This window comes from Haemorhous mexicanus, chromosome 31 (genome assembly GCF_027477595.1).
Source record: "Haemorhous mexicanus isolate bHaeMex1 chromosome 31, bHaeMex1.pri, whole genome shotgun sequence".
Classification (NCBI taxonomy): domain Eukaryota; kingdom Metazoa; phylum Chordata; class Aves; order Passeriformes; family Fringillidae; genus Haemorhous; species Haemorhous mexicanus.
The window spans coordinates 3,207,839-3,222,313 of record NC_082371.1 but is presented as its reverse complement, the minus strand read 5'-3'; the positions used below and the strand labels follow the sequence as shown (position 1 = coordinate 3,222,313).

The 14,475-nt window shown below is 56.2% G+C and overlaps 2 protein-coding genes across 3 annotated transcripts; both read left to right on the top strand.

Moving 5' to 3' along the window:
- The first annotated feature begins 590 nt into the window (after window positions 1–590).
- MTMR11 (myotubularin related protein 11) lies at window positions 591–5,833 on the top strand. Of its 2 annotated transcripts, none has more exons than XM_059871310.1 (15): window positions 591–1,165; window positions 1,246–1,361; window positions 1,735–1,807; window positions 1,896–2,038; window positions 2,168–2,391; window positions 2,475–2,562; window positions 2,645–2,733; window positions 2,881–3,002; window positions 3,095–3,158; window positions 3,357–3,427; window positions 3,494–3,669; window positions 3,746–3,916; window positions 4,116–4,307; window positions 4,529–4,789; window positions 5,528–5,833. In XM_059871310.1, exons 1-15 carry the CDS (start codon window positions 949–951, stop codon window positions 5,621–5,623), a joined length of 2,103 nt encoding a protein of 700 aa, XP_059727293.1. In that variant the 5' UTR covers window positions 591–948; the 3' UTR covers window positions 5,624–5,833. The 2 variants fall into 2 exon arrangements, with proteins under 2 accessions (XP_059727293.1, XP_059727292.1); XM_059871309.1 differs by having other exon boundaries at window positions 603–1,165; window positions 2,147–2,391.
- Window positions 5,834–6,063: 230 nt separating this feature from the next.
- SF3B4 (splicing factor 3b subunit 4) lies at window positions 6,064–14,208 on the top strand. The gene is given in 8 exon segments (XM_059871311.1): window positions 6,064–6,204; window positions 6,585–6,713; window positions 8,128–8,670; window positions 11,114–11,308; window positions 12,933–13,103; window positions 13,875–13,909; window positions 13,911–13,958; window positions 13,960–14,208. Coding segments are annotated over 8 exon segments (1,257 nt in total). The 5' UTR covers window positions 6,064–6,170; the 3' UTR covers window positions 14,062–14,208.
- Window positions 14,209–14,475: the final 267 nt, after the last annotated feature.

Here is a 14,475-nt window from a genome sequence, read left to right as displayed (position 1 = left end):
AGAGGTTTGGGGGTGGTTGGACATGGATCATGGAAGATGGGACCCCCAGTTTCCCATGGGATTTCTGGCACTGGGATTTTCTCTCCCAGCTCCCTGTTTTTCCTTCCTCCCGGCCTTGTGGGTGGACACTCCGTGCCCAGCTCCATCTCTGATGATTTTCCTCCAGGATCTTCCCTCCTGCCATGGCCCCAACTGACCCCGTCCTGGCCTGGAGCAGCTCCGGGCTCAAAGCCTCCAGGAAATTCCTCTCATCTGCCAGGTGCCAGAGCCAAAAGCTTCTCCGAGCCCCCGGGAACCTCTGCCAGGTGCTCCTGCTGCAGGAGGAAAATTGGGGTGCACGACCTGCAGCCTCCAAAGCTGGGATTGCCCCAAAAGTTTGGGGGGAAATACACCAGGAATCAGAGCTGGAGCTGGGGTTTCCGTGTGCCTGGCTTGTGTCAGGATTTATCCTGCCACCTCGGCTGCCTCGGGCTTTGGGGTGCCCGGAGCTCTCGTGGCACCGAGGGCTGGCACAGGTAGCTCCGGGACCACCATCCACCTGCTGCCCGCTGTGGGGTGGGGGGCTCGGCGAGGCAGGGACGGGGCCCGCCTGGCTTGGGAGCCGGCGCTGGGCTGGGAGGAGAAGGCTCCGTGCTTCTGCCGTGAGTCACCGAGCAGCTTCTCCCGCCGTGTGCCCGGAGGGGCCCCGGGCCCCCTCCCGCACCGCTGCCGACGGGGTTTGGGGGTTCCCCCGCACGGGGCAGCGCTTGCGGGACCCCAGAACCGCCCGTCCCTGACGGGGTCGCCGGGTCTGTACCCCCACCCCAACGCTGAACTTCTGGGGGTCCCTCAGGCCGCCCCCCGCCCCGGTCCGCCTGCGGAGCTCCCGGCCCCGGGCTCCCCCCCTTTCCCACCGCCGGTACCGGGACGGCGCGGGGCGGAATGCCGGGATCCGAGGGGTCGGGATGAATGCAATCCCGGGCCCCGAGGGGCGGGATGCCGGGGCACGGATGCCAGGGGAGGGCGGGATGCCGGAGTGGAGGGCGGGATGCCGGAGCCGGGCCGGGCGCTCGGGGCTCTTTCCCGGGCCGCTCCGGCCCCGGCGCTCGGGGCCCGCCCGGCCAAAGTCCCTGCGCCATGAGCGGGGCCCCGGGCGGCCGCCGCCCGACCTTCCCCGGGCTCCCAGGTAGGGCCGGGGCCGGGGGCCGGGGGTTTTGGGGAGGCTCGGGGCGCTCGGAGCCCCGCACCCAGTGTCGGTCCCCGCAGGGGAGCGGGTGCTCGAGGAGGCGGCGGGCGCCCGGCAGCGCCGCGGGAACGGCGGCGGCTCCGTCCCGGGGACGCTGCTCTGCACCAACCACCGCCTCGCCTTCCTGCCCGGCCAGGTGCGACGGGAACAGCGGCAACAGCGGGGCCGGGAACGGGACCGCGGGGCCGCGCTCCGCCTGCCCGGGGGGATCCCTGCCCCGGCGCGACCCCATCCCAGCGCATCCCGACCCCATCCCGGCGCATCCCGATCCCATCCCACCGCACCCCGACCCTCGGCTCAGTCCCAGACCACCGCACTCCTGCATCCCATCCCATCCCATCCCGGCTCCTTGGCTGCAGAACCCACCACGTTCACCCTGGGAACTCCTCACTGCAGGACATAGCGGGGGACAAGGGACATAGGTCCCACGCCCAGATCCATCCCCAGCGCCCCTCCTGGGATCGGGGGACACTCCGGGGCAGTCTCCAGCCCTCCCCACTCTCCCGCAGGCTCCCGGCTCCCGTGGCCTCCTCCACTCCGAGGACGAGGTGGCCCTGCCCTGCATCCACAAACTGGTGGCAGGTACTGGTGACACCGGGGGACACGAGGGATGAGCTGGGCGGGTCTGGGGGCTCAGCTGGCCCTGACAGCCACATCCCCCCGACCCCAGCCAGCAGCTTCTCCAAGCCCAAGGTGCTGACGGCCGCCTCCACCCTCAAGTTCATCCCGGAGGAGCTCGCCGTGTTCTGCCGGGATTTCCGCCTGCTCCACTTCTGCTTCCCCGAGAACGGCTTGGCTCCGCAGGCGTTCCGGGTACGCCAGGGAGGGGCAGAAGCTGCGCCCCAGCTCGGGGGTACCCCGCGGTTCCGAGGACGCCCGGGGGGCTCCCACCTCACAGCCCAGCCCTGGCTGCCCTCGCAGGTGGCCAATGCCATCGCACAGGCTCGGGAGGCGGCTGCGTGGCTGGGGGATGCTGCCGATGGCTGGGCCAGCCCTGGCGAAGCCCCGCCAGAGGAGGAGGAGGAGGATGAGGAGGATGAGGAGGATGGCTCGTCCACCACGCTGCTCTTCGAGAGCCTGCGGGACTGGGAGGAGGAGCTGCAGCGTCTGGGCGCTGCGGGCTGGAGGGTGAGCGCTGTCAATGAGCGCTTCGACATGGCCCCGAGGTACAGCCCCCAGCGCTGTCTGAGCCCCTGCGAACGGCACCCGAGACCTGCGGGACCCCAGCCCGTGTCCCACCTTCCCACAGCCTCCCCCAGTACCTCTGGGTGCCCAGTGGGCTTCTGGACCACGACCTCAAGCGAACCTTTGCCCACTTCCAGGAGCGACGGGTGCCTGTGAGTGCCTGGGCAGGCCCTGGCGGGGTGGGGGGCACTGGAGAGGGGGGGATGTGGGGGTGTCACCCCGTTTCTCTTGCAGCGCCTGTGCTGGCACCACCCGGCTGGGGGGGACCTGCTGAGAGCTGCCAGCTTTCACCCAGCCTCAGAACCGGGCAGTGAGGACGTGAGGTGGGTGCCAGGGGATTTGGGGTGAGGGGCTGAGGGTGTGCCCCCGGGCTGGCCCCACCTGGGGCTCCCTGTGCCCCCGGGCTGGCCCCACCTGGGGCTCCCTGTGCCCCCGGGCTGGCACCACCTGGGGCTCCCTGTGCCCCCCAGGTGCCTGGAGGAGCTGCTGCTGGGGGGCCGTGGCCCCTGCGTGTTGGCCGACACGGCCGAGCTGCCCACGCTGGCCGACATCCAGCTCGCCCACCTGAGGCTGCGGGAGCTCTGCCTGCCAGGTGAGTGGCACCAGGAGGACCCTGGGGACCCCCTAACCCCCCGGGGGGGGCTGGGCTTCCCCCCCTCTGAAACCCCATCCCGTGGGATGCAGGTGCAGTGGCAGAGGAGAAGTGGCTCTCGGCCCTGGAGGGGACACGCTGGCTGGACCACGTCCGGTGAGCAGGGGACAAGGGGGACTTTGGGGTGTAGGGAGGTATTTTGGGGAAAAGTCACCCTAAATCCCACGGTGGAATGTCCCCCCCAGCCCACCTGGCACCGTGGGGTGATGGGGGCATTGTGGTGGGTGCATGAGCCACCCAAACGGGTGACTGTGACATTTTGGGGTGCCCTGAACCCCTGCTTTTGCCCCCCAGCTCCTGCCTGAGAAAAGCAGTGGAGGTGGCGTCGCTGCTGGCAGGGAAGCGCTGCTCCGTGGTCCTGCAAGGTGGGGGCTGGAAAAGGCTGGGAGGGGGCTGCAAAGGGAACCCCCCTCACCACTTTGTCCCCACAGAACCCTCAGACCGGGACCTGAACTGCCTCCTGGCCTCTCTGGTGCAGCTCCTGGGGGACCCCCACGCCCGCTCCCTGCCCGGCTTCCAGAGCCTGGTGCAGCGGGAGTGGGTGGCAGCCGGGCACCCCTTCCCACGCCGCCTGGGGCTGCTGTGCCAGGACAGCCCCCGGGAGGAGGTGAGACCCCCACTCCTGTCCCTAACCCCAACCCTGCGAGCAGGTGAGACCACCCCATCCTGTATTTCCCCCCCAGGCTCCAGTGTTCCTGCTCTTCCTGGACTGCACGTGGCAGCTGCTGTGGCAATTCCCGGCGGATTTTGGCTTCACCGAGGCTTTTCTGCTGGCGCTCCACGACAGCAGCTTCAGCCCCTACTTCAGCACTTTCCGCTTCAGCTGCCAGCGCCAGCGGGGCCACAGCAGCCTGGTGAGGGCCGGGGAGCAATGCTGCACCCCCAAACCCTCCCATTCCACCCCTCCTTCTCCTCACGCTCAGCTTCTCCATCCCCATTCCAAACTGGGCACGGGCACCCCCAGATCTCCCATTTTACCCTTTCTTCTCCCCCTCCGTGCCTCAGTTTCCCCATCCCAAACAGGGGACTGATTTCCCAACCCTTCCCCCACAGCCCCGGCTCCCCAGCCAGACCTACCGGCCCATGGGGGGCTGGCAGGACCCCGGGGGGCCCAGGGGAGACCCCCACCCCTGCAGCTTCCCCCCGGTGTGGGCCTGGGGCCGGCGCTACACCCGGCAGCAGCGGGAGCAGTTCCGGAACCCCGCGGGACCCCCGGGCCCTGCTGGGTCCCTGATCTCGGGCACGGTGAGTGGAACTGGCCTGGGGGGGGCTGCACCCTCCCTTTTTCCCTCAATCCCTATTATTTCCCCTCATTTCCTCTTTCTTTCAGCCCCTTTTATTCCTATTTTTTCACCCCATTTTTCCTCCCGTTTTCCCTTCACAGGAAAATCCCAAAAAGGGGATTTTTTTCCCCCCTTTTTGTTTGACCCTAATTTCTCCTAATCCTAATTTTGCTCCTTCCCCAGCCCGCAGAGCCCTGCCCGTGGGGGGGGCCCAGGCTGGTGCTGACTCTGGCTAAGGGCTCCTTGTGCCCCCACCCCCTGCCCTGGTGGAGCCGCCCCCCCCCGCGCCCCCCACTCCGGGGGTCCCCCCCAGGCAGCCAGGGGACACAGGGGGGGCTCTTGGGGACACGCCAGCCCCCCCCGGGGCTGCTGCTGCCCTGCACCGCCGGGCCCTGCGTGCGGCTCTGGCACCGCTGCTACCTCAGGGGGCTGCCCCAGGAACAGGTACGGGGAAACTGAGGCACGGGGGGGCTGGGGGTCCTGGTTTGGGGGGTCCAGGCCTTGTCCTGATGTTTGGGCTGGGGGTGAGGATGGATTTGTGTGGATGGATGGATGGATGGATGGATGGATGGATGGATGGATGGATGGATGGATGGATGGATGGAGGAATGGATGGATGGATGGATGGATGGATGGATGGATGGATGGATGGATGGATGGATGGATGGATGGATGGATGGATGGATGGAGGAATGGATGGATGGATGGATGGATGGATGGATGGATGGATGGATGATGGATGGATGGATGGATGGATGGATGATGGATGGATGGATGGATGGATGGATGATGGATGGATGGATGGATGGATGGATGGATGGATGGATGGATGGATGGAGGAATGGATGGATGGATGGATGGATGGATGGATGGATGGATGGATGGAGGAATGGATGGATGGATGGATGGATGATGGATGGATGGATGGATGGATGATGGATGGATGGATGGATGGATGGATGATGGATGGATGGATGGATGGATGGATGGATGGATGGATGGACAGACAGATCCCATGTCCATCCCATGTCCATCCCATGTCCATCCTACCCTGTCCCTGTCCTGCACTGCACATTCTGCCCCGTGTTACCATCCCCGTGTCCCTCTCCCATGATGAACACTCCACCCATGTTCTGTCCCCCTGTTCCCGTCCCTGTCCCCTGCCCTGTGCTCTCCCTGCAGCGTGGGCGCTTGGCCCCATCCCTGGCCGGGCTGGCTGAGGAGCTGCAGCTGCTCCAGGAGCGGCTCCGTGCCTGGAACCTGCGGAGACCCCACTGAGAGCCCGAGGACACCTGAGCCCACCCCAGGATCGCTCGGGCCTTGGGGGCTCTGAACAGTCCTGTGCCTCCGGCCGCTCCCCACAGCTGCCCCCGGCTACCTCTGGGCGCTTGGCACTGCCGGGAAGGGCGGAGCGGCGGCTCCCGAGGTGTCCCCGATGCTGGACGGACGCTGCGGGGTCTCGGTTTTCCATTAAATTTGTGCTGCCTCCATGAGGCTCCAGGAGCTCAGGGATGGGGACTGGAATGGGGATGGGGACCGGAATGGGGATGGGATGGGGACGCTGCAGGAGCCCAGATCTGGGACCTCCGGCACTGAGGGCCCTCCTGGCCGCGAGGGCCATGTCGCGAAAGAAAGGCCATGTCGCGACAGAAGGTCCATGTCGCGACAGAAGGAAGGGCAGTGGTCCCCGCCCACACCCAAGATGGCGGCCGCGCCTTCCCCTCACGGCGCCGCTTCCGGCCCGTCCCGCTGACGCCGTGCTTGCGCGCTGACGTCACGCGCGTGCGTGCGTGCGTGCGGCGCCTCGCGCGCGGAGCGGGACAAGATGGCGGCGGGGCCGATTTCGGAGAGGAACCAGGGTGGGAGCGGCGGGACGGGCCCGGCGGCACCGGGGGCACGGCGGGACTGGGGGAGCGCTGTGGGCACTCGGGAGGACACGGCGGGGGTGCTGGGGAGGCCTTGGGCGCGCCAAGGGAGCGCGGGGGTGCTGTGGGTACATTAGGGGCGTTCTGAGGGGGATGAGGGGTCCTTGGTGTATCCTGGAAGGGGCTGGAGGGGATTTTGGGCCCCTTGGGACACGGAGAGAGGCGCTGGGGGAGCTCTGGAGTTGCGGTGGGCTGTGGTTTTATTTTTCCCGAAGGAAAAAGAGGGGCTGGGGGCGGCCTCGTGGATTATGGGCTGATGGGGAAGGGGAGTTCGGGTTCGTGGGGGTGCCGGCTCTGATCTCGGTTGCTCGCAGATGCCACGGTGTACGTGGGGGGCCTGGACGAGAAGGTCAGCGAGCCCCTGCTCTGGGAGCTGTTCCTGCAGGCCGGGCCGGTGGTCAACACGCACATGCCCAAGGACCGGGTCACGGGCCAGCACCAGGGTGAGGGAGCCCCAAAACCACCGAGCTGGGGGTGGGATGGGGGTGTGGGAGAGGGGGGATCATCCTCTGTCCCTCGGGAGTGAGTTTCTCTTCAACTGGGTCTTATGAGCTCTCAGAAGCTGTCACACCTGAGATAGCTGTGCTGCATAAAATTAACGGGGTGGCTTTTGAGGTAGTGTTGGAAACAGAATAAAGGTTTAAAAAAGGCAAAATAACAAAGCTCTTACAGAGGAAAACCTGAGCTAAGGGTAAGAGGTTCTTGCTCTTGCTAAACACTCCACAAAAACAATTATTTCCTTTGTTCTCTTCTTTTTTTAGTGAATTACTTAGGTGGGATTTTTTGGTTTCTGTCTAATTAGCAGCCCTAAGTCTGGGGTGAAATCTTAAAAGTCTTATGAGGTGTTTTTTTACCAACTTGAGGAGAGAAACTTCTGGGCTTTTTTTCCCTTTTTTTAGCAGAAAAAGAATTTTTGAGCCACTCCATCAATGGGAAGGGCACATTCCTACATGAGGGTGCCGTGGTTTAAATAAAGTGGGGATTAAATCAAGTATTAGGTGGTATTAAAATAAAATCAGGGGGTTTTCAGTGAATAATTAAATGGGGTTTTTAATGATCTGGGGTTTTAAATCAGTGTGGGTGGGGTGTGGGGGCATTCTGTCCTGAAATCTTTTGGATTTCTCTCCAGGATTTCTGTCCTGAAATCTTTTGAGGTCCAGGATTTCTGTCCTAAAATCTTTTGGATTTCTGTCCAAGATTTCGGATTTCTGTCCTGAAATCCTTTTGGGGTTCAGGATTTCTGTCCAGGATTTCTCTCCTGAAATCCTTTTGGGGTTCAGGATTTCTGTCCAGGATTTCTGTCCTGAAATCCTTTTGGGGTTCAGGATTTCTGTCCAGGATTTCTGTCCTGAAATCCTTTTGGGGTTAAGGATTTCTGTCCACGATTTCTCTCCTGAAATCCTTTTGGGGTTCAGGATTTCTGTCCATGATTTCTCTCCAGAAATCCTTTTGGGGTTAAGGATTTCTGTCCACGATTTCTCTCCTGAAATCCTTTTGGGGTTCAGGATTTCTGTCCAGGATTTCTGTCCTGAAATCCTTTTGGGGTCCAGGATTTCTCTCCTGAAATCCTTTTGAGGTCCAGGATTTCTGTCCAGGATTTTTTTCCTGAAATCCTTTTGGGGTCCAAGATTTCTCTCCTGAAATCCTTTTGGGGTCTAGGATTTCTCTCCAGGATTTCTCTCCTGAAATCCTTTTGGGGTCCAGGATTTCTGTCCAGGATTTTTTTCCTGAAATCCTTTTGGGGTCCAGGATTTCTGTCCTGAAATCCTTTTGGGGTCCAGGATTTCTGTCCCGAAATCCTTTTGGGGTCCCTTAAAATCCCTTTGAGGTGTGTTGAGCCCCTTTGGGGTCCCCCAGGCTACGGCTTCGTGGAGTTCCTGAGCGAGGAGGACGCCGACTACGCCATCAAGATCATGAACATGATCAAGCTCTACGGCAAACCCATCCGGGTCAACAAGGCCTCGGCCCACAACAAGAACCTGGACGTGGGCGCCAACATCTTCATCGGCAACCTGGACCCCGAGATCGACGAGAAGCTGCTCTACGACACCTTCAGCGCCTTCGGGGTCATCCTGCAGACCCCCAAGATCATGAGGGACCCCGACACGGGCAACTCCAAGGGTTACGCCTTCATCAACTTCGCCAGCTTCGACGCCTCGGACGCGGCCATCGAGGCCATGAACGGGCAGTACCTGTGCAACCGGCCCATCACCGTGTCCTACGCCTTCAAGAAGGACTCCAAGGGCGAGCGGCACGGCTCGGCGGCCGAGCGGCTGCTGGCGGCGCAGAACCCCCTGTCCCAGGCCGACCGGCCCCACCAGCTCTTCGCCGACGCGCCGCCGCCGCCCTCCGTGCCCGCGCCCGTGGTCACCGCGCTGGGGCCGGGCGTCACCCCGCCAGGTGGGTGACACACAGGTGGGAGGTGCTGGCACCAGCCCGGTTCTGGAATCCTGGTTGTGTTTTCAGGGGTGCCTCGGTGAAGGGAGGAATGATGTGTCTGACTCCGTGTTCTCAGAAGGATATCATATCTCATATCATATCTCATATCATATCTCATATCATATATCATATCTCATATCACATCTCATATCATATCTCATATCATATATCATATCATATATCATATCTCATATCATATCTCATATCATATCTCATATCATATCTCATATCATATCTCATATCATATCTCATATCATATCTCATATCATATCTCATATCTCATATCATATCTCATATCATATCTCATATCATATCTCATATCATATCTCATATCTCATATCATATCTCATATCATATCTCATATCATATCTCATATCATATCTCATATATCATCTCATATATCATCTCATATATCATCTCATATATCATCTCATATATCATCTCATATATCATCTCATATCATATATCTCATATCATATCTCATATCATATATCTCATATCATGTATCATATATCATATCATATATCATCTCATATATCACCTAATATATCATATCATATCATATACATCATATATCATATATACATCATATATCATATCATATATATCATATCTATCATATCATATCTATCATATCATATATCATATCATATATCATACTATGTCATATATCATCATATATTGTATATAATATAGATAATGTATCATATATCATATCTCATATCACATATCAAATCATACTATATCATATCGTATATCATATATCGTATATCATATAAATCATATATCATATCATATATCATATATATCATATAATACTATATCATATACTATATCATATATCATATGCCATCTCATATATCATATATAATATCATATATTGTATATAATATAATATATCTCATATCATATATCATACTATATCATATCGTATATCATATATCATATATCATATATCATATCATATATAATACTATATCATATCATATCATACTATATCATATATATCTCATATATAATATCGTATATCATATCTCATATACTACATCATATCGTATATCATATATTGTATATCATATCATAAATCATATATAATATATAATATATTGTATAATATAATATATCATGTCATAATTGTGTCATTATCATATATCATATCATATATCATATCATACTATATCATATATCATCATACTATATCATATCTCATATAATATCTCATACTATATCATATCGTATATCATATCATATATATAAGAATATATCATATATCACATCATATAATATATTGTGTCATAATAGTGTCATTATCATATCATATATAATATCATATATCATATATAATATCATATATCATACTATATCATATATCGTGTCATATATCATATCATATGTCATAGTTGTGTCATTATCATGTCATATATCATCTATCAATCATATTATTGAATATCATTGAATATAGACTATATAAAATATATTCTATATCGAATATATAGCTGAACACCGAATTTAGAGTATATTAAAAATACTTAAGAATATAGAGAAGATACTGAATGCTAAAAAGAGAATAATGAATGGAATACAGAACATATAGAATGTATTCTGTATACAATATAGTTGAATACAGAATTTAGAATATATTGAAATACTGTGCTAAGTACAGAAAAATACTGAATGCTAAAAAGATAATGATGAATAGAATATAGAATATATATTCTATATAAAATATCTATTTTATATAGAATATATATTCTATATAAAATATCTATTTTATATAGAATATATAGTTGAATACAGAATTTGGAATATATAAAATATATTATACTATACTAAAAATACTATACTGAAGAATACAGAAAAGATACTGAATGCTAAAAAAAAATAATGACTAGAACAGAGAATATATAGAATACATTCTATATGGAATATATAGAATATATTCTATATGGAATATATAGTTGAATACAGAATTTAGAATACAGAAAGAATGCTGTACTGTACTAAAGAATACAGAAAAGATACTGGATGCTAAAAAGATCATAATTAATAGAACATAGAATATATAGGATATGTTCTATATGGAATATATAGTTGAATATAGAATTTAGAATGCAGAAAGAATGCTGTACTGTACTAAAGAATACAGGAAAGATACTGAGTGCTAAAAAGAGACCAAGAGAAGTTTCACCATGTGGGAATGGCCCTGGCTGTATCTGTCCCATTTGCAGGCCCTTATCCACACATGGCTCCTGTACCCAAGGCTCCTGTGGCTGTCAGCAGTTTTGTTTGAGGGGTGAATAGGGAATTCATGGCTTTTTACCTTCCTCTGGAGAGCAGTGAGCTCTCAGCCCCTGCCTGCATGGTTTTGGGGTTGCTTTCACAGAAGTTTGCTGTTGTGTTGCAGGCCTGCCTCCCCCCGGCTCCTTCCCGCCGCCGGTGCCGCCGCCCGGGGCGCTGCCCCCCGGGATGCCCCCGGCCATGCCCCCCCCGCCGATGCCACCGGGCGCCGGAGCCCCCGGGCCACCCTCGGGGGCTGCCCCTGCTGGGGGACACCCCCCTCACCCCCACCCCTTCCCGCCAGGAGGGATGCACCACCCAGGTACGGGGCTGCAAGGGACGGGGGTCCTCCTCTTCTTGTCTTTCTTTTCCTTTTCCCTTTCCTTTTCCCTTTCCTTTTCCCTTTCCTTTTCCCTTTCCTTTTCCCTTTCCCTCTCATTTTCTCCCTTCCCTTCCCTTCCCTTCCCTTCCCTTCCCTTCCCTTCCCTTCCCTTCCCTTCCCTTCCCTTCCCTTCCCTTCCCTTCCCTTCCCTTCCCTTCCCTTCCCTTCCCTTCCCTTCCCTTCCCTTCCCTTCCCTTCCCTTCCCTTCCCTTCCCTTCCCTTCCCTTCCCTTCCCTTCCCTTCCCTTCCCTTCCCTTCCCTTCCCTTCCCTTCCCTTCCCTTCCCTTCCCTTCCCTTCCCTTCCCTTCCCTTCCCTTCCCTTCCCTTCCCTTCCCTTCCCTTCCCTTCCCTTCCCTTCCCTTCCCTTCCCTTCCCTTCCCTTCCCTTCCCTTCCCTTCCCTTCCCTTCCCTTCCCTTCCCTTCCCTTCCCTTCCCTTCCCTTCCCTTCCCTTCCCTTCCCTTCCCTTCCCTTCCCTTCCCTTCCCTTCCCTTCCCTTCCCTTCCCTTCCCTTCCCTTCCCTTCCCTTCCCTTCCCTTCCCTTCCCTTCCCTTCCCTTCCCTTCCCTTCCCTTCCCTTCCCTTCCCTTCCCTCCCCTCCCCTCCCCTCCCCTCCCCTCCCCTCCCCTCCCCTCCCCTCCCCTCCCCTCTTTTCCATACATTTCAATTCCTGCTAGACAGTGACACTTCAAACAGAAATCATTTCGTTTCTGAATTAGAACTAATTAACTGACTGTTCCATTTAAAGAATTAAGCCCGTGGCATCCAGTAATTTTTTTAAAATTATCAAAATAGTGAGATATAGTCTGAGTGGGGGTTGTGGTTGCTGAAGGATCTGGGGAATTCAGAAGGGTGGTTCTGTCTGGGAGGCACCTGGGCAGGGAGGTGTGGGAGGCAGTGATGCAGAGAAGGAAGGCAAGAGCTGATTTCAGCATTAATAATTAAATTCAACCATTTTTTTCCCCAACTCTCCACATTTTGGCCCTGTGGTCCTGGGCAGGAGCTGTGTCTGCAGCTCAGCCCTGTGTTCAAAAGCACAAATGTTGTGAAATGTGCAGTTTAGTGATTCTCTGGGATTTGTTTGATCCTGTGGCTCCAGAGCCACCCTAATTAGGGAGCTTTGTGTGATCCTGCTCTGGCCATGCCAGGAACAGATGCTGCAGGGCCTGAGCAGAGCCAATTACACCTGACCAGGGAGAACCAGGCTCAGGAGGAAAGAATCATTTGTGTGGGATTTGTTTTAATGGGATAATTGGGAAAAGGGAACTTTGGGGGAACCCTGGCTGCCCCAGTCAGAGCAGGGCAGCCTCCAGCTTTGGATTGCTTTGGGAACATGTCCAAATTCTCCAGGGATGGGGATTCCTCTCTGTCCCAGGGCTGCACACACTCTCTGTCCCATCTCTTTTCTCACCCACTTGCATCCAAGCCCTTTCCTCTTGCTGTTCCCTTCTCTTTAACCCCTTCATGGCAGCAGAAGCCCCCTCTGCACCCATGATTTCCAGACCCAGCTGGAATTTTGGTTCCTGGGGGGGGGGTCTTCCTTCCCCTAACTCCCTCCTCCCCCTAGGAATGCCACCCATGCAGGTGCACCACGGCCCACCTGGCATGGGGCAGCACCACCCAGGACCACCAGGCTCTGGAGGGCAGCCACCCCCCCGGCCCCCCCCAGGAATGCCACACCCAGGACCCCCCCCCATGGGGCTCCCCCCTCGGGGGCCACATTTTGGATCTCCAATGGGTGAGTGGGGTCTGCTTTGGGGGGCTCTGCTTTGGGGGAGGAGGAGGAGGAGGAGGGGATTTGGGGGTTCCCCAAACCTGGGGGACCTGGCACCCTCCCCCCACTTTGGGGTCTTCACAGGATTTCCTATTTGGGACCCTGCAACCCCCCCCATGGGGAGATTTGGGGTGGTTCTGGATGCCCTTTGTGCCCAAGGGGGGTCTTGGGGAGAAATTCCTGATCCTGGGCAGTGTTTGCCAAGCTGGGAGGGGGCACCTGCTGCGTGTGGCCACCCTGGGTGGGTGGGCACTGCCAGGAAATTTTGGGAGGTGGGTTTGGGCTGGTGGATCATGTTCCTCCAGGGGTTTTGGGGGGCTCTGTCCTCTCCCCCTGGCACTGACCCCCCCTGCCCCCTGTTTTTGGAGCAATTCCTTATCCTGGGGAGTGTTTGCCAAGCTGGGGGCAGGGGCACCAAGCTGGGTGTGGGTGGGGTGGGCACTTGCAGGGAAGTTTGGGCTGATGGATCGTGTTCCTCCAGGGGTTTTGGGGGGCTCTGTCCTCTCCCCCTGGCACTGACCCCCCCTGCCCCCCGTTTTTGGAGCAATTCCTGATCCTGGGCAGTGTTTGCCAAGCTGGGGGCAGGGGCACCTGCTGCATGTGGCACCCCTGGGTGTGGGTGGGGTGGAGTGGGCACTTGCAGGGAAGTTTGGGCTGGTGGATCACATTCCTCCAGGGGTTTTGGGGGGCTCTGTCCTCTCCCCCTGGCACTGACCCCCCCCCTGTACCCCACAGGTCACCCTGGGCCGCTGCCGCACCACGGGCTCCGCGGGCCCCCCCCCGCTGATGCCACCCCACGGCTACAACGGGCCCCCCAGGCCCCCCCCCCTACGGCTACCAGAGGGTCCCTCTGCCCCCTCGACCAGCCCAGAGACCCCCTGGGGTTCCCCCCCGAGGGCCCCTGCGGGGACCCCTGCCCTGAGAGGGGGGGGACTCTCTGCTCCCCGTCCTTCCCCAGCCCTTGGTATCAACATTCCCACTCCTGCAAAGGGCTGGGGGCCATCCCCTGCTCCTCCCTTCCCTCCCCATTTCTTCCCCCCATTTGTTTTTATAGTGTTCATTTTCCTCCCTCTCCCCATCTCCTCCTGGTTCTCTTCCCCTGGAAGCTTTCCCAAGCTCCTTTTTACTGGATTTTGTTGGTTTTGTATGGAAAGCAGTGGCCAACCACCTGCAAATAAAGGATTTAGGAACCAAAAGGGTTTCTGGATTGGGACTGAGATCTCTTCCCTGCTTGGACTGTTGGGAAGAACCAAGCTGGAGGGATTTGGGGCAGAGCTGAGCCATGCTCTGATCCCTGCTCTGCCTGTAAGCCTGGAACAGTGTGCTCTCTTCAGCT